The 19,019-nt window shown below is 41.0% G+C and overlaps 1 protein-coding gene across 11 annotated transcripts in view; it reads left to right on the top strand.

The window, feature by feature from the left end:
• The window catches only part of GAS2 (growth arrest specific 2), a 166,387-nt gene that overhangs the window by 115,039 nt on the left and 32,329 nt on the right, over window positions 1-19,019 (top strand). The window contains exon 8 of one of the 11 annotated variants that reach the window (XM_065592554.1): window positions 12,889-13,072. The exons of 9 other annotated variants lie outside the window; for them this stretch is intronic. In XM_065592554.1, the coding sequence (XP_065448626.1) occupies window positions 12,889-13,053 (165 nt within the window). In that variant the 3' untranslated portion in view covers window positions 13,054-13,072. Of the gene's footprint in view, window positions 1-3,189; window positions 3,220-12,888; window positions 13,073-19,019 lie in introns of those variants that run through there. One more of the 11 variants, XM_065592555.1, reaches the window with a different exon arrangement.

Genomic DNA, 19,019 nt, shown 5'->3' with positions numbered 1-19,019 from the left:
CTTAAATCACAAATCTTAAACCATTCTTAACCTTCTCTTTTTGATAAACTGTAAGTTTTCCTTCCAAAATTTTGTGTCACAAATTCCCCACTGCTGGCTTCTCTGTTATACAATTCGTTCCAAGTCAGTTTTCCATTCCAAGTGTGCAAACAAAACACCCCTTTCATATCACGCTTCTGCATTCCAGGTAGAATTGTGCCAAAAAAATCTAACTGTGATATGGATTAGACATCAAACTGCAGTATTAGAGCTAGATCCTGCTCTATTGGGGGGGAGGGATAGCTCAGTGGTTTGATCATTGGCCTGCTAAACCCAGGGTTATGAGTTCAATCCTTGAGGGGGCCACTTAGGGATCTGGGGCAAAATCAGTACTTGGTCCTCCTAGGTTCCTTCCAGTTCTAGGAGATGGGATATCTCCCTTATTTTTAAGGGGGGGAGGGATAGCTCAGTGGTTTGAGCATTGGCCTGCTAAACCCAGGGTTGTGAGTTCAATCCTTGAGGGGGCCACTTAGGGATCTGGGGCAAAAATCAGTACTTGGTCCTGCTAGTGAAGGCAGGGGGCTGGACTCGATGACCTTTCAAGGTCCCTTCCAGTTCTAGGAGATGGGATATCTCCATTAATTTAAAAAAAAAATTTAATTAATGTCATTGGAAAATTTGCCATTGACTTCAATGGAAGTAGGCTTGATCATAGTTAGTGTGCTTCAAAAATAAAGTATGTTATAGTTTGGTTGCACTAGAATCTGTCTCATTATGGTGCGTTCTACTGGGTTATAGTAATTCTTCACCAGCTTGTTTTAACCCTTCAAGCTATGGATTTTTCACATATACATAAATACATGTATTAGGCTTTTCTTTTGGACCCTTTAGAAACTTTCTTACATATAGTAGACATGCAGGTAGAGAGATGCTTAACTGACATTTAATTTCACTGGCCATTTGGCATCATCTCCTGATGTTGCTGGGGATAACTTTTCCTTCTGTCCCATCTGTTCCATTTATGACATAGGTTGTTTCCCTGGACACTACCATCAACTTGCATACAAAGTAACTGGCTAAAGGATTTGGATGAAATTTCTAGATTAGTTTGGTTCAGCAACAATGTTATCTGGATTTATGGCTCTTCAATTAGAGCCAAGTGGAAGAAATTCCACTGACTTCAATGGGACAAGGGTTAGGGTCTTATATGGTGAAAATGTTTACTGATGGCTTGGCTTCTGGACTGGAGTCTGTGGCTCTGGGGCAGCCCACCTCAGAGCAGGGACCTCAAGGCTTTCCCTTTTGTGGACAAAATCAAACTCTGAAATACTGAAATCCTCTGCAGACCAGAACTACCTTTTTGCGCATAGTGGAGAGCTGCTCTGCTGGCCTTAATTTCTGCTGTGGAGATGCCTGAAGTTATAGAATATAACTCTTAACTGGCTGTTTGTTCTGCTCTGCCATCCTGGATCTAACTTTTCACTGATTTACATCAGATACTATGGTAACATTTTCAAAAGCAGTTAAGTGACTTAAGAAATTCAATGGGAGTTAGGCACTAAGTTACTTAGGTGTTTTCATAAATTCCACTAGGTGCCTATCTGCATCTTTAGACACCAGAATACCTTTGTAAATCTGGCCCTCACTGCCCAAGTCCCTTTAAAAAATGGGACTTAGGCTTCTAAGTCACTTAAGCACTTTTGAAAAATTTACCCACAGGCTAAAGTTCACCTTGGCTACACTGGCAATTCACAGCGCTGCACTTGCTGCGCTCAGGGGTGTGAAAAAACACCCCCCCCCTCAGCACAGCGAGTGCAGCGCTGTAAAGTGCCAGTGTAATCAGCGCCTGCAGCGCTGCATGCTCTCTCGCAGCGCTGCAAGCTATTCCCCTCGGAGAGGTGGAGTACTTGCAGCGCTGCGAGAGAGCTCTCGCAGCGTTGGCGGCGCGACTACACTCGCGCATCACAGCGCTGCCGCGGCAGCGCTGTGAATCCGCGAGTGTAGCCAAGGCCTATGTGTACCTCTACTTGTCACTTTTGCCTGCCCACTTTTAGATGTCACCCACCTCCAGGGGCACCTAGATATCATTGTGTGTGAAGCTTGTGAAGTAAGAAGATAGGCTATGTCTATACTTAGGGTGGTGTGTAGAGTTCAGGAACTACATGTGAAAGGCAGACTGCATCCACATTTGTCACTGCAGTGTGTAGTTATACACCATAGTGAAAGGTTGGGCAGGGGGGAAAGGCTTTGGCAGGGGAGACAGTGGGACATTACACTGCTAAAAATAGTAGTGTAGACATGAGAAATATTTATTTGGCATTTAGAGGCATTTACATGTGATATGTGGGCTGTGTAGGGTATCTACTCTGCTTGCTTAACCCATACCTCACAGTTCACACTGGTATTTATAGCCATGCTAGCTGGGAGGGTAGTGTCTGTATTCTATAGTCCACCATATATGTAGATGTAACCATAGCTCATGTCTCAGAACTTATATAGCACTTTGGTTTAATGGTACTACTATTATTGCTTGGTCATGACATAATTACATTATGGCCACATTAATACCTTTTTGTTCATTATAAATACAATTATATTGTAACTACAGTAGATGAGTTAATGATTATGGGACAATAAAAAGAAAATGCTAATGGGTATTTAATGCAGTTATCGCTCTGTAATAAATTCCTCTTCCATTCTGGATCCACAACTTTTTTAACGGACAAATGAAGAATACTTCCCTTATTTTGTTTCTGTAAGGATTTATGCTGCTATTTTTAAAGCAAGTTACAACCCCACCAATAAAAAACAAACCTAGCAGAACACAATCCTCATGTGCAATTTACCCAAAATTAATATTTGTCAGCCTGGAATATTTGTCACAGAAAATATTTTTTCTCTTTGAAATAAAAAAGAAAACAAAAATACAACGAACCCAATCCTTCACATGAATAATCTTCTCTCAAGTGAGTTGTTTCACTGAAACAAACAGGACTACTTTCCTCAGTGAATTACTCTCAGGAGTAAGGATTATAGGATCAGGCATCAAATATGGGTTTTTTTGGTATTCAGCAGAGTGTATTTACATGTGATATAAAAAGAGAGCAAAATGTGTAACAATATTTAACCATAATGGAAATCTTTATTTAACAGTATGACAAGGACCTGTCTGACAATATAGTATAGCTAAGGTTTGTTTCCCCTTTCCAGTTTCCTTGAGATTGGGAATTAACAGATTGGATTTTAGACCCTGCTTAAAATGAGCCTGCCTTCCATGAAGTGAACATGAAAGCTTAAACACTGAAAACACTTGTATTTTAAATAGGAATTGCATCTTCTCTTTATTTTGTTCTTTCCTTAATTCACTTATATGGTGTTTGCCTGCTAGGCCAGAATAGATAACTGTAAAGGCTGTTAAATGCTGGTAACAGAAGCTGTGTTTTATAATAATGCATGCTAATTAGTTGAATTAAAAGAAATGATGGTATCCTATTTAATAATGTATAAATCTTATCCTTTGGTTTAGAGTTAACACTCCCACATGCATATACCACGTACAGGAAACCACTGGCACATTAGCTCTTGGACTAGATGGAGTAGATGACCTATTAAGGTTCCTTCCAGCCTTACATTTCTATGATTTTGCTCATTGTGTCCCTTTCCCACCATTGTGTCACTAAGTGTTTTTGTGAAACTCAACTACTCCTTAATAGCCTCAATCCTTCAGCTATAGTATTTAAACTAACAAAACATTTTTTAAAAAAATAAATGGAATAATGAGATTATAACAGAAACATGATGAAAATTTTAAAATGTCACTAAAAGAAACCTTTTATAACTTGCCTTTTTAGATTTTGTTAGCATTAGTTTGTTCAGGCCTGAGGTACTAAACCCCTCAATTTCCATTGAGGTCAATGACACTTCAGAGTGCTCATCTCCTCATAGAAAGTACAGTAGAATCTTAGAGTTACAAACACCTCGGGAATGGAGGATGTTTGTAACTCTGAACAAAACGTTATGATTGTTTTTTCAAAAGTTTACAACTGAACATTGACTTCACACAGCTTTGAAACTTTACTGTGCAGAAGGAAAATGCTGCTTTCCCTTCATTTTTTTAGCAGTTTACTTTTAACAAAGTACTGTTCTGTATTTGCTTTTTTGTGTGTCTCTCCTGTTGCCTGACTGCATACTTCTGGTTCCAAATGAGGTGTGTGGTTGACTGGTCAGTTCATAACTCTGGTGTTCATAACTCTGAGGTTCTACTTTACTAAACAGATCTTTAATCTAGTGGAGAAAGGCATAACAAGAATGAATGGCTGGAAGGTAAAGTCAGATAAATTAAAACTAGTAAGGCATAGATTTTTAACAGCGAAGGTGGTATAACCATGTGAACAAACTATCAACAGAAATGAATTCTACATCTCTTGAAGTCTTCAAATCAAGATGCTCTTCTTGAAGATATATTTTAGTCAAACACAAGTTCTTGGGCTCAAAACAGGGGTAACTGAGTGGCATTCTATGGCCTGTGTTATATAGGAAGTCAGACTAGATCAGTGGTTTTCAAACTTTTTTTCTGGGGACCCAGTTGAAGAAAATTGTTGATGCCTGCTACCCGACGGAGCTGGGAAAGAGAGGTTCGAGGTGTGGGAGGGAGCTCAGGGCTGGGACAGGGGGTTGGGGTGCAGGAGGGGGTCAGGGCTCTGGGCTAGGGGTGCAGGCTCTGGGGTGGGCCGGGGATGAGGGGTTTGGGTTGAAGGAGGGGCTCCAGGTTTGGAGGGGCTCAGGGCTGGGACAGGGGGTTGGGGTGCGGGAGAGGGTCAGGACTGTGGGTTGGGGGTGCAGGCTATGGGGTGGGCCTGGAGATGAGGGGTTTGGGGTACAGGAGAGGGCTCTGGGTTGGGGGGGGCTCAGGGCTAGGGCAAGTGGTTGGGGTGTGGGAAGGGGTCAGGACTCTGGGCTGTGGGTACAGGCTCTGGGGTGGGGCCAAGGATGAGGGGTTTGGGGTGCATGAAGGGGTTTGGGGTTTGGGAGGCTCAGGGTTGGGGTAGGGGATTGGGGTGAGGGGTTGGGGCACGGACTTACTTCTGGCAGATCCTGGTTAGCGGCACCACCGGGGTGCAGAGGCATGCTTCCCACCTGTCCTGGCATTGCGGACTGCGCTGCACCTGAAGCGGCCAGCAGCAGGTCTCGTTCCTAGGCAGAGGTGAGCAAGCAGCTGCATGCAGCTCTCGCCCACAGGCACACACCCCCCCCAGCTCCCATTGATCAGTTCCCGGCCAATGGGAGTGTGGAGCTGGTGCTCAGGACGGGGGCAGTGCGTGGAACCCTGTGGCCCCCCTGCCTAGAAGCCAAACCCGCTTCTGGCCGCTTCTGGGGTGCAGCGCGGTGTCGGAGCAGGTAGGCACTAGCCTGTCTTAGCTGGGCAGCACCGCTAACGGGACTTTTAATGTCCCAGTCGGCAGTGCAGACCAGAGTGACCCAGTGCCTTACATGCTGCGACCCAGTACTGGGTCACAACCCTAACTTTGAAAAACGCTGGACTAGATGATCTAATGGTCCCTTCTGGCCTTAAAGTATATGAATCTATTAAAGATGCTCCATATTTTGCAGGATCATCCCCTGTAAACCAAACGATGAGTAATACATACTCTCTCATATACAATCACATTTTTATTGTCTGTGTGCTTTTTTAATACTTACAGTCTTCAGTATTCTGTTCTAGTAGTAATACCAAAGGATTCATCTACAACTAACTCAATGTATAAACCCATGCATGGAACATCACTGTAGTTTGGTTGCTATGGAAACAGAGCCTGGGCATTTTCTTTTGGGATTTACTAGGGAAGGGGGCACCGGTATATCTCTGTGTGTGCATATAATTAGTCTCTAAACAGTAATCTAGTATACACTACTGCCCCTTCATGGAGAGAAGAATGTGTTGTTTTATAAAAACATACAGATTTACATCCACCCAGGGAAATCATCACAGAATTAACCATGGGAAATAAGATAATATGGACATTATTTTTGGGGGGGGGCATTTTAGAAGCACAAATGATGCTGAAACTGCCATGATCCCAAACGTTTTGTGCTACCATTCAGACCCAGAGATTCATACACAGCTATACTCACAGTTTTCCCATGATGTGCTTATTATGCCTGGATTTGCCTCCAACCTATCTTTGGTTGTTCTAACTTTCCTCCTTACCCTCAGCACCACAGCAGCTGTTCTCCCTCTCCTGAGCCCTACAGCCTCATCTTCTAAATTCTATACCCTCTTATTTGCCACTTCCTCTGTTGCTATGCCTGTGACCCATAACCTCATCCTGGGGACTTCATCTATGGCTGACCTTCTTTCAGGTTCTCAGCAAAGGTATCATGTCAAAAAAAAGTGGGGATCAGGGGAAAGGGAGACTTTTTTTTGTTTTAATAGCATTGTTTGTTCCTCTGAACTAATACAGTTCGTCCATTTTTTGTTTGAGGTTAGGGAACCACCTCAATGTAAAGAGTTGAGAGGACACCTGGGAAGAAGAGACCATTTTCCCATATAAGGATTTTGGAAGTAAATTTTAAAGATTCATGTTGGCCCTTAAGAGAGTAGCATCGGGCAGATAAAGCCTCTCGTGAGGGCTTAGACATGTCCACTAACATCTTTAAACACACAGACCTTGATTCTCCAATCCAATTAAACTCCCTTTCCTAATGGGTGTTAGAATTCTGTTAGCTTTTTTTTGACTGCCATTGCACACTGAGCAGATGTTTTCAGAGAACTATCCACAATGACTCCAAGATCTTTTTCTTGAGTGGTAGCAGCTAATTTAGACCCCATAATTTTATATGTGTAGTTGGGATTATGTTTTCCAGTGTGCATTATTTTGCTTTTATCAACGTTGAATTTCAGCTGCTGTTTTGTTGCCCAGTCACCCAGCTTTGTGAATGCCTTTGTAACTCATCACAGTCAGCGTCACACTTAACTATCTTGAGTAATTTTGTATCATCTATGAATTCTGCCCCCTCACTGTTTATCCCTTTTTCCAGATCATTTATGAGTATATGGAATAACATTGGTTCCAGTATCGATCCTTGGAGGACCCTACTATTTACCCCTTTCCACTATGAAAACTGTGGATATTTCCTATCTTGTAACCAGTCACTGACCCAGGACAGGACCTTCCCTCTTATCTCATGACTGCATACTTTGCTTAAAAGCCTTTGGTGAGGGACCTCCTCAAAGGCCTTCTAAAAGTCCAAGTACACTATATCCTCTGAATCACCCTTGTCCACATGTTCACTGACACCCTCATAGATTGCTGAGGCATGATTTCCCTTTATAAAAGCCATGTTGACTCTTCCCCAACATATTGTGTTTATCTATGCGTTTGATAGTTCTGTTCTTTACTATAGTTTCAGCCAATTTGCCTGGTACTAAATTTAGGTTTACCAATCTGTAATTGCCAGGATCACCATGGGAGCCTTTTTAAAAAATCAGTATTACAGGGTGTTCTCCTTTAAGAACTGCAGTGGAGTTCTCTGGAAAAGTTTGTTAGTATAATTGGAAGTATCCATGGAAAATAGGGAATTTTCTTAGGTTCAGTGATACCATTTTGCTACGATAATATGCAGGGCCGGCTCTAGGATTTTTGCCGCCCAAAGCAAAAACAATTTTGGCCGCCCCCCCCCCCCCTTATTTAATTACCCCACCCCCGGCCCCGCCTCAACTCCGCCCCTTCCCCAAATCCCCAGCCCTGCCTCCTCCCCCCAGGCTCTCAAGCCTAGGAGGGAGGGGGAGAAGCGGCGCCGCGCCGCGTCCACTCGGAATCTCCCCCTCCCTCCCAGGTTTGAGAGCCTGGGAGGGAGGGGGAGACTCTGAGTGGCCGCGGCGCGGGCGCTGCTTCTCCCCCTCCCTCCCAGGCTCTCAAACCCTAGCTCTCAAGCCCTAGCTCACCTCTGCTGCTGCTGCCATGGCGCGCGAAACAGCTGATTCGCGCACCGCTGCTCGCCCTCCCTCCCAGGCTCTCAAACCTGGGAGGGAGGGAGAGCAGCGGCGCGCGAAACGGCCGATCCGGATCTCCCCCTCCCTCCCAGGTTTGAGAGCCTGGGAGGGAGGGGGAGACTCTGAGTGGACGCGGCGCAGGCGCCACTTCTCCCCCTCCCTCCCAGGTTTGAGAGCCTGGGAGGGAGGGGGAGACCCCGAGCCGCCGCAGCGCGCAAAACAGCTGATTCGCGTGCTGCTGCTCCCCCTCCCTCCCAGGTTTGAGAGCCTGGGAGGGAGGGCGAGCAGCGGCGCGCGAATCAGCTGTTTCGTGCGCCGTGGCAGCAGCAGCAGAGGTGAGCTAGGGCGGCCGGGGCACATTTTTAGGGGCGGCATTCTGGCGCCGGCCATGCCGCCCCTAAAAATGTGCCGCCCCAAGCACCAGCTTGTTTTGCTGGTGCCTAGAGCCGGCCCTGATAATATGCCAGGAGTAACTGGAAATTCATTAAGTCTTATTGTAGAAACACATTTTGCTTTAGGGATGAGACAGTAAATGCTTTCCACAGTTTGGAATTACTAACCCTGAGTGTTAGAAGTGGGAACGCAGCTACCCATTGGAGTCATGTTTTAAGAATGGAAAACGTTGCACTTCGGATTTTCCTTCCTAAGCAATTGGTGAGGTGTAGCATAGTGTGGACAGAATTCAAATCAATCAAAGAAGAAACCTTTGTTTTATAGGCTTAATGGTGAAATGTCCTTATGGAGTAAGTGAAGTTGATCTTTAGGCAACTGCTACATTGTGGTAACTTTTACCATTTGCATGATTGTGTAAGTTATGGTTTTCGGTGCATAAATGTACTACTAGGGGGTTACTTTCATGCTGTAAACATAAATGACATTATTATTCTACAGCTGAGAGAAATTATTGATACCAGCAGAAGACTCATTTATTTCTACAGCAAACATGCCTCTGTTCGGTAGAAGCAATTCTCATTACACATTCAGGACTCATGCATAAAGATATTGTTTAACTGCAATCTCTATAGATTTATGGTCATGTTCTGGTTTTGAATGTTCTTAAAATGACACATAGTTTATAGTGGGATTTCCAGGGAGACTTAAAAGCTTTACATTTTAACATGAGAATACTATTACTGTGTAATTAGAGTTGAATTGGCCAGTGGTTTGGCAATACAGTGTGTAGGATTTAGATTGTTTGTGATGTGTGACATGGTCTTTCTGCTGCTGAAATAAAAGGAACACATACAAATGCATTTTTTAGGGTTTTTGTTTTACTTTGCCATTCCTTACAATACTTTCACAAACTCAAGAATAAATTTTCTTCCCTTACTGAAACCTTTTCCATTTTGAAGTTATTCATTTTCTTTGTTTTTTCTCCCCTTGCTTGCAAATCATGCTGGTCTTATTCATACAGATAACACTATTGACTTCAATGGGACAAGACATTGCATTAGAGCCAGAAGTGCTAGAGCACTCCAGTGAAATACAGCCTTGTCATTTCTTTGGGGCAGAAATCATCAGACCAAATTCAGCTCTCCAATATCAATCTGGAATAATTCCGCTGAAAGCAGCGGAGTTACTCCAGTTTACATTGGTACAAATGAGGGTTTAAGGCATTAATGAGTCTACTTTGCTAAGCACTGTTTATATTTACAGGGCTTTATAAGGGCCAAAATCTGATGGCCTTACTTACACCAAATAGTGTGTTATACTACATGTAGACTCATTCAATCCAGTTGTACTAATTGCAGAGTAACACACTACTCGCCATGAATAAAGGCATCAGAATCTGTATTTGTTTAACAATGAGTTTGTGCTGCTTCGTGTCCTCTTCTGACTCTGAACAGCAGCAAACTATCAAACCCGGTTCCCAGAGTGTCCTAACTTTGAGCCAAATCCTGCTCAGGACATTCAGGAATGGGCAGTGTTTTCAATGGAGATAGTTTGGATTTACACATCTAAGAACATTCCAAGTTGTGCTCCTGGACTATATGTATCTGAGGGCAATCTTTTAAAATGTCTCCTCATCTCAAAGAGAGAGGTGTTTTTTTTTTTTTTTAAAGAAACAAAACAAAAACCAAGTTACACTATTGAAAATCTTAACGATCTTTGTTAGGTTACAGAAATGCGAAGGAGGAGCACTTTTTAAGCATATAACATCTGAGGAGAGATGATCAAGAGCACAAAGCTCAGTCAGGTGCCCAATTCCTATTGAAAGCCAATGGTAGCTGGGTTCCTAACTTCTGCTCGTGCCTTTGGAAATCTCCCTTTGCGTATTCCATTTTGCCAAATTAATTGCACTTCATGAATAAGATTTGATCCACACTATGTATGGGAGACTGAACCCCACCTCTCTGAGGTTATAGTTGTATGAAAGAATCCCAAAACTGATGAACTGAGCTACTAAACACCCTGTGCAATGGACGTCCATTGTTATTTACATTGTCTTTTAGATTACCAAAAAAATCACTTTTAAATGTTTAACTTTTACCATGGCAATTATGGCATTTTGTGGGCTTATGGGTTAATGGTCTAACATGCTAAAATACCTCAGCACCTTCCACAGTAATAATTGCAAAGGATGTGAATGAGTCTGTTCATTTTTAAAAAATTATGTACCGGAAGTAAAGATTTCTGGCGTTGAATGGGAAAAAAATGAGACATTCATAAATAATATAGTGTGTCCTTGAATTATTGATTAATCTGCTTGGGAATGAAAGACATATCCTGTGAAACATCATGGTGATTGAAAATTCAGTATGCATCTCCCTTGTGCTAAATTGTGTAGGATACGTTGAACAATGCTTTTGTAAGTACAACTTTCTTGAGATTATATTAAGTTGATGAAGCTCAATAGCATAGTTATGTGAAAAATTACTATGAATAGTACTAATTTTTAATGTTTGTAGTGTGCTTGATAGTTAAAACACTTTGCAACCTTGAAGTAATTTTCACAACACCATTGCCAGGTACAGTAGGCAGGAGGGAAACTGTTATAGCTGTCACTTTACAGATGGGGAAACTGAGGAAATGAGGTTGTGGCCCAGTTTTTAAAAAGTTTATGCTTGTGTACAATCCCCAAGGCAGAAACATAGCATGTGCACATGCACAGCTCAAATGTTGTGTGTGCAACTCAAGAGCAAAATATATGCACAATTAAATATGAGGCTTTAAATGACAACACAGAATGTCACTGGCAGTCAGAACTCAAACTCAGCAATTTGTGTGTCTTAGTCCCTGTTTTAAATTACTAAACAATTCTTAGCCCCATTAAACGAGATAAAAATAATTAAATTGATGTTCCAGTCTTTCTAACTGAAACAAGTGGCTAAATGCACCCCTTTGTTACTCCTCTGGCTTCACTGAAGTTACTCCGATGATAAATTTGGTTCAATGAGTTTTGGTGGCTTAAGGCCTGAGTAGATGGCCTTGGGGTTAAGACAGTGGACTAAGATTTAGGAAATCTGAGTTCAAGTTCTTGGCTCTGCCACAGATTTCCTGTATGACCTTGGACAACTCACTTAAACACTTTGAATGGGATTCGCAAAGGGGATTTTAGGTGCCTAAGCCCAAAACTTAGATTCTCAAAACCCCTGCTCAGCTGCCACCCAACACACCTACATTTCTGTCAATCATGTACACAGCCACCTCATTTCTGACACCACTGAGCAGCTTGGAGCCTAACTCGCACCTAAGCCCCAGTGGGATTCACAAACTAGGCATTCACTCAACTATCTTGCATATAGGGCTGGATCTGTAGATAGGCTCCAAGGCAGTGGTTCTCAACCTGTGGTACGGGGACTATGTCTAAGGAGTCCATGAAAGACACAGCCTGAAAACTGACTGAACAGAATTCAACTATATATATATATATACACAGATAGTATATTTTCAAAGGGGTCCACACCTCCATTCAATATTTTTAGGGGTCTGCAAATGGAAAAAGGTTGAGAACCACTGCTTTAAGGCAGCCTCTGAGCATGTCTATAGCATTGGGCCCTGCACAAACTACAGGGATGCAGCCACCATCCATCACCCAAAATTATTCAATAGCCCAGTGGTTTTAAAACACTCATCCAGGGTATGGGTGACAGAGGTTCAAATCCTCTCTCTGCCAGATGTGAAGCAGGGACTTGGGTTTCTTACCTCCCAGGTGAGTGCCCTAACCACTGAGCTGTGAGAATTCTGGAATGGGTATATTTCAGTCTCTCCTGTTGAAGTTGATCCTGTGGTATTTTTGTTTAGTTTTGTTTGTTAACACAAAACCTTAACTAGTCACTGTGTGTGTATGTTACCTGCTTTAACCTTGTAAATAACTCTCATTTCCTTTCCTACTTAATAAATCTTTAGTTAGTTTATTACAGGATTGGCTACTAATTCTGCCATAGACTTCAAGGGCAGACTGGGACAAGTCACTTAAACTCTATCCTTCCATCTCCCCATTTGTAAAAATAAGAATAATAATGCCTACTTCACCGGTATGAAATTAGGGTTAATTCAATGCATTTTGAGACCCTTGGATAAAAAGTACTAGAGAAATACAGAACTCTACCCATGATTAAGTTATTTTGCATCAACAGATTTTAGGAAAATCTTTGTGTTATTTTTGTACATTATGACTTTTCTGTGTGAAAGAATTGCGATACACTTGTATGTGGCTACATCCTGCATCTAATTAATGCAGGGCTATCTTCAAGTGTACCTGCAGGGCTTCCATTGAAGAGAATGACAAAAGCATGGCCAAAGTCAGAATTTGGCTCCGTTTGTTTTGTGCTTCACTTTTCCTTAGTCCCTTCATGTCTTCTCAGTATGCTACGTCATTGTGGCACTTGATCATTAGACCATTTGTGCTCTGTACATCTGCTGTTAATGGATTTTAGCAAGTGTTATTTACTAAAGTTACCTTCCTTTTGCAGCTAAGCGTTAAGGCAATAATTAGTGTCCTCTCACCTCAAGTAAACGAGTTAGATTGTGCCTGCAACCTAATGGGACAAATCCTCAACTGGATCTGGAATAACTCCACTGAAGTCCATGAAGCTATGCCTTATTGCAGCTTCTCCTATTGTGAAAGCTATACATAAAACAACATTAAAAATGTAATTATAACCCACAACCATCACCATTGTTTAATTTCCTTTTTGACTGAAAATTTCCATGCTTGATCAGAGCTCAGAGGTGCCTTTTTTTTTTTTTTGGGTGGCCTTGGGTTGATATTTTGAGCTACGTCTTTTTGTTTTGAGGGCTGGGTGTGTTTGCTGAAAGCAAATGTTTTCCTCGTATGTCATGACTGGGAATTTTGCATACATATCACGCAAAAACAAATGAAGCAGTGTTAGTCAAACTTTATTTGTTTTGTAGATCTCACTGATACCTAAGGAATGAATTTGAAGAGAATTGGTTGAGAAATGTTAATGTTATGAGCATTCAGAATCTGTTCACACACATGCAGTAGTATTGACTGTTTTGGTGTTAAATTATACAGTATTTGTCTCTTAAGGATCTCATAGCAATACAACAAGAATCTTGTGTTGTAAGGAAGTATTAAATACAGCAAATAATTCTCCATGGGGAAATTAGGAGATATGTGACTCAAATGTTTGTTCAAATTAGTATGTCCTAAATCCTAGACATTATGCAAATGAAGGCCAGATAGAGAGTATGACGTTCCCAAGACCCTGGCTGCACACCAGCTGATCCAAGCCATTTTATGCTGTGCTTGGGTTTTTTTGAGAGACATAATCTAGGAACAGGATAACTAAAATGATAATTCACATCCGTTTTTTGGAATTTGGTGTTTTTTCAATCAATATTCCAATCCTCGGGCCACATGCTGAAGTCCTTACTCAGTTTTTGCTCAGTCTCTATTTAGGCAAATCTCATACTGGAATAAAAAATGATCTGGTCAGTGTGTAAACAAGCTTCATTGTCAGAAAAATGCCTTCTGGCTACATAAACAGATCAATACTTGATTTACACAAGCTTATAAAATTGCATAGGTGGGAGAACTGAATGCTGTAAACATGAAACCTGTGATTAGATTTGGGGTGGTGAATGTTTTTATATATTAGGCTGAAAATATCTCCATATAACATTTTTAATCTGTATGAAAATCTTTCTTTAAACCCATCACTGCAGAGTATCTGATGAAATTGGAACAACTCCCTCTACCATTTTTACTTGATAAAGTCTGTGGCAATTTGTCTTTTCTTAATATTATCACCTTTCAGCATGAACATCCTGACAAATAAATACATCCATGTGAAGTTAAAAACAATGGTGTATTCATAAAGAGACACAGCTAACTATCTGTGAAATGCATAGCTAGAAAGGGATCTCTAATTTAAATAAAGGCTCCCAACAATTCCAAACTGAGACAGTTCTTAAATATAAAGCAAGGGACCCAATGTTCTCAGCCCAGGAAAGTTCATGAAGTCTTAATCTACTTGAACTCTGATAAAAGTATTCCTACTGATCACGTTAAGGCAGCAGCGATAGAGGCTTTGGGTGCAGGATTTGATGGCCTCCTGTATTCCCAATCACTCTTCCTTTCCTCCCAGCAACCCACTTTGCTTAATAACCCACCTGGCCTCTGATCCATGTCATTTCTTCCTCCAGAAGTGTGTGTCTCTTTCTCCTTTATTGCAAGCAGTGGGGACCTTGAGTTCCTCATACAGGTGGGCCCAAGCCAAAACTCCTAATGCAAACACCTCCAAACCCTGGGGAAATTCACATCTGGATTTGGACTTTGCAGTACAAGCCAATTTATAATCCCCAAATATGACTTGGAATCCTCTCCCCCAGAGGCCGCAACACATCTAAGTAGATACTGAATCAAATGGTGTGAGGGACGCTGGCATGCTGCTGAATCCAAAAGGTGCCTAAGCAGAAGCAGGAGGGACCCCTTTTGAAGCTGAGAATGGGAGAAACAAACTCCATAACTCCCAAAGAGTATCTGAGGACTGGCTTTTTTTGTGAGTGACCATTGGCCAGTGCTCTTCCACTTGTATTACCTCAGATGTGATACACTAAGAGCCCATCTTAGGCTGACCCCGTTTACAGCAGGGTCACTAAATAAGAATTTCCATTATCAAATGTTTGGCTTTTAGAAACCTAGGCTGGGATTCTTTAACATTTCAGGTGTCGTTTTTGGTGCAACGCACTGCTAGCAATGAAAGATGTGCTGAGAGAGAAAAACCATCACCTGCCACCTAGATGTTTTAAATAGAATGAATATCTGTTTATTTTTGGTGTTAGGGCAACTTAATACACAACAGTTTCAAGCATGTTATATTTTTATGAGAACCCATTAAAAAGAACTAGCACTACAGTGTCTCTTCAGATCACAAATCAGTGCTTACTTTCTGCATTAGAGCTGAGAAATATTTTATCATCAGCCATGCGGTTTCCCTGGCCATTAGGATGGTACATCTCAGATAAAACCTCTTGTAAAATAGTTAATCATAATGTTTATAAGATGTTCTATCAGGTACACTTAGTGGCTTTTACTGGATTTTTAAGCTTCTAAACTGAAAAAAAAAATCATCTCAAATTACTCCTAAATTAATCTGGGGAACCTTCACAACTATTTCCTTTATGTATGGATCTTTCTGTTTATCCATTAATGTATTGATCTTATGTATTATTTCCTTTATTTAATTATCTTTGTTATGCCTCACCTGATCTTCCAGTATCAGATGAAAGTAAGCAAGCAAATGGAGCTAGGCAGACTTACATCAGCTGAAGAGCTGGTTCATTTAGTTTAAAGCAATACTGTCTTTTAGACAATCTCATCACAGTGCTGATATTTTGGCATTCCTTTCTGGTTTTGTTTAATCTTCCTTAAAACCCAAGTGAGAGTCTCATAGAAAAATAAACATAGTAGCAGTTAAATGAGATTGAACATCAATTAGAGTATTTGCAAAACTGAAGTTGATTTTTTAATATTCTGGGTTCCTTCCAAAAGTCAGATGGGGAGAAATATTCCAGGGCTCTATGATCCAAAGCAAAGTCCTTTCCAACTATTCATTATTTGCTTGTGGCAGCACCCATAATATGGTAAGCCCTTTCCAGACATTCATAAGGGATGTCCCTTCCTTGAGGGGCCTATAATGTAAAGGCAAACAGAGGCAGGTGGACAGAGGTTATAGGAAGGAGAACAATAAATAAGGAATTTTTATACAGGTCAGTTAGATTCACTGTAGGCTGCCTATGAAAATTGGATCTTTAAGAGGTACTTACATGCAGACAGAATAAGGGCATGAAAAAATGGTCTGATTAAATGCAGACAATAGTGCAAACCTGCATAGATCCATCAGGATTCTTGATCTGATGCTATCTGAAAGTTAGATGAGATTTATCAAGCAAGTAGGAGAATAGATGTGCAACTCTAGGACATTTAAATAAATGAATGTTAAAGCAGCTTCCACTTACCATTTCTTTCTGTCGCTATACATATGTCAAATAGAGTCCCTTAATATTTTAAACTAGCTGTTTTTCTAGCCAGTAAAAAAACACCTATCAATATGCAATATACATCAGCATCTTTTCATTGATCTTCTTGCTAAGCTTTTAGCATACCAGCAGCTTTTTAACCAAACATTGATTAGTCCATCTTTAACTGCCTAGTCTAGCTTTACTCCTACTATATATATAGTAAGTAAAGCTAAAGCTTTATATATATATATATATATATATATATATATGAGCATTCATGGATATATATATAGCGCAACCTGTTGATTTTGGACTTCCAAGTATTGCTGGCTGGTACAGCAGTCTGCTGGGTGCCAACATGTCATAATTTCCACTTGTAAATAAGGTCAATTTCTCTACTTTGGCATGATTAGACTGGTGTGATTTTTATTTTATTTTTTTTTAATATAAGATTAATGTACTTCTAGTCAGTTCCTCACTGAAACAAAAGAGACAGTGGAGGCTGGTAACAGATTCATAGATTCATAGATTCTAGGACTGGAAGGGACCTCGAGAGGTCATCAAGTCCAGTCCCCTGCCTGCATGGCAGGACCAAATACTGTCTAGACCATCCCTGATAGACATTTATCTAACCTACTCTTAAATATCTCCAGAGATGGAGATTCCACAACCTCCCTAGGCAATTTATTCCAGTGTTTAACCACCCTGACAGGTAGGAACTTTTTCCTAATGTCTAACCTAGACCTCCCTTGCTGCAGTTTAAGCCCATTGCTTCTTGTTCTATCCTTAGAGGCTAAGGTGAACAAGTTTTCTCCCTCCTCCTTATGACACCCTTTTAGATGTCTGAAAACTGCTATCATGTCCCCTCTCAGTCTTCTCTTTTCCAAACTAAACAAACCCAATTCTTTCAGCCTTCCTTCATAGGTCATGTTCTCAAGACCTTTAATCCTTCTTGTTGCTCTTCTCTGGACCCTTTCCAATTTCTCCACATCTTTCTTGAAATGCAGTGCCCAGAACTGGACACAATACTCCAGCTGAGGCCTAACCAGAGCAGAGTAGAGTTGAAGAATGACTTCTCGTGTCTTGCTCACAACAAACCTGTTAATACATCCCAGAATCATGTTTGCTTTTTTTGCAACAGCATCACACTGTTGACTCATATTTTGCTTGTGGTCCACTATAACCCCTAGATCCCTTTCTGCCGTACTCCTTCCTAGACGGTCTCTTCCCATTCTGTATGTGTGAAACTGATTTTTTTTCCCTAAGTGGAGCACTTTGCATTTGTCTTTGTTAAACTTCATCCTGTTTAACTCAGACCATTTCTCCAATTTGTCCAGATCATTTTGAATTATGACCCTGTCCTCCATCTACAAGTGGGAGGTGACATTAACACTTAGAAGTGAACTCAGAGACAATTTACAACTGCATAATGTTAGATCTTAGATACTGTGCTCTCTCTATATATACACATAAGACAAATAGGTCTGATTCAAATTGGGTCAACAAAGCCTCTGCCCAGCTTGAGGAGCCTCCAGTGGGGGGGAAAAACAATAAAAAATAGGATCAATACTCCATTTGTGCTTAAATTCTAGGTCTATGGTGATTTTTACATTCTGTTAAGATCTGTCAACTGGAGTCAAATAAATCAGATAAAATGATAGTCTGGCATTTTAGTGAAAACTATTTTTCAGAAATAACCATGGTATATTTTGTGCTGTTTTTTTTTTTTTTTTTTTTGCTTCTTGGTATATATTATTTAACTGCTTCTCTATGATTTTATAAGGGGGAGGGAGGGGAGTTATTTGGCATTTTCATAACGGTACAAAGGCCCTGATTCTGTTTCCCCCTCCCAAAATATATATATACTAGCAAGCCAAAGAGTGATATCATGGCATTTTCATGCTGAAAGTGTACATTGTTCTCAGACCCTCCCCCCAGCGTGCTCTCTGTAGCTCTTTAAAAAAAGAGAGAGAGAAATAAATTTAGTGTTTGTGAAAGGTGCCAAAATGACAGCCCTGAAAAGTGTGAAGTCCTCCCCAAAGTAGTAGGGGCATGAACTCACTTTTCAGGGCCATTGCAAACATGGCCCTGAAAAGTGGAGAATTGGAGAATTATGCATGCGATCATCCATGATTCTTGGTGTATAGCTGAGGCTGTTAACTCTGCTCAGAGTCAATGTCTAACAGTAGTTGTTGACAGGACTACAAAGGCTGGACTTATTTTGGAAAGCATCTTAAATTGAGACAAGTGAAAGCAAACAGTGTACACAGGAGAGGGTTTTTTTTTTTTTTTTTTTTTTAGGACCTGTTCTACCTATGCTCCCATGTGAAATTTGTAAAAGCCTTCAGCGTTGGTCTAACTCTGCTCCCATTGACGTCAGTGGTAAAACTCTCATTGATTTCAGTGGGAGCATAGTGAGCCAATGCTGAGAGCTTTTGAAAATCTCTCCCATACACTAAAACTAGACAATAAATATCCTGCCAATGCAAGGAAATAACCCTGAACTTTAAACCTTGCTAGTTCCCCTTCTGAAGAGTCCATTGTCTACATGTGTAGTACTTAAGTACTTAAGTAAAAGAGCAAAATAAGTTTGTTTGGTATGTTTCACACTATC

Source organism: Chrysemys picta, chromosome 4 (genome assembly GCF_011386835.1).
Source record: "Chrysemys picta bellii isolate R12L10 chromosome 4, ASM1138683v2, whole genome shotgun sequence".
Lineage (NCBI taxonomy): Eukaryota > Metazoa > Chordata > Testudines > Emydidae > Chrysemys > Chrysemys picta.
This window is presented reverse-complemented; position numbering and strand designations above follow the sequence as displayed.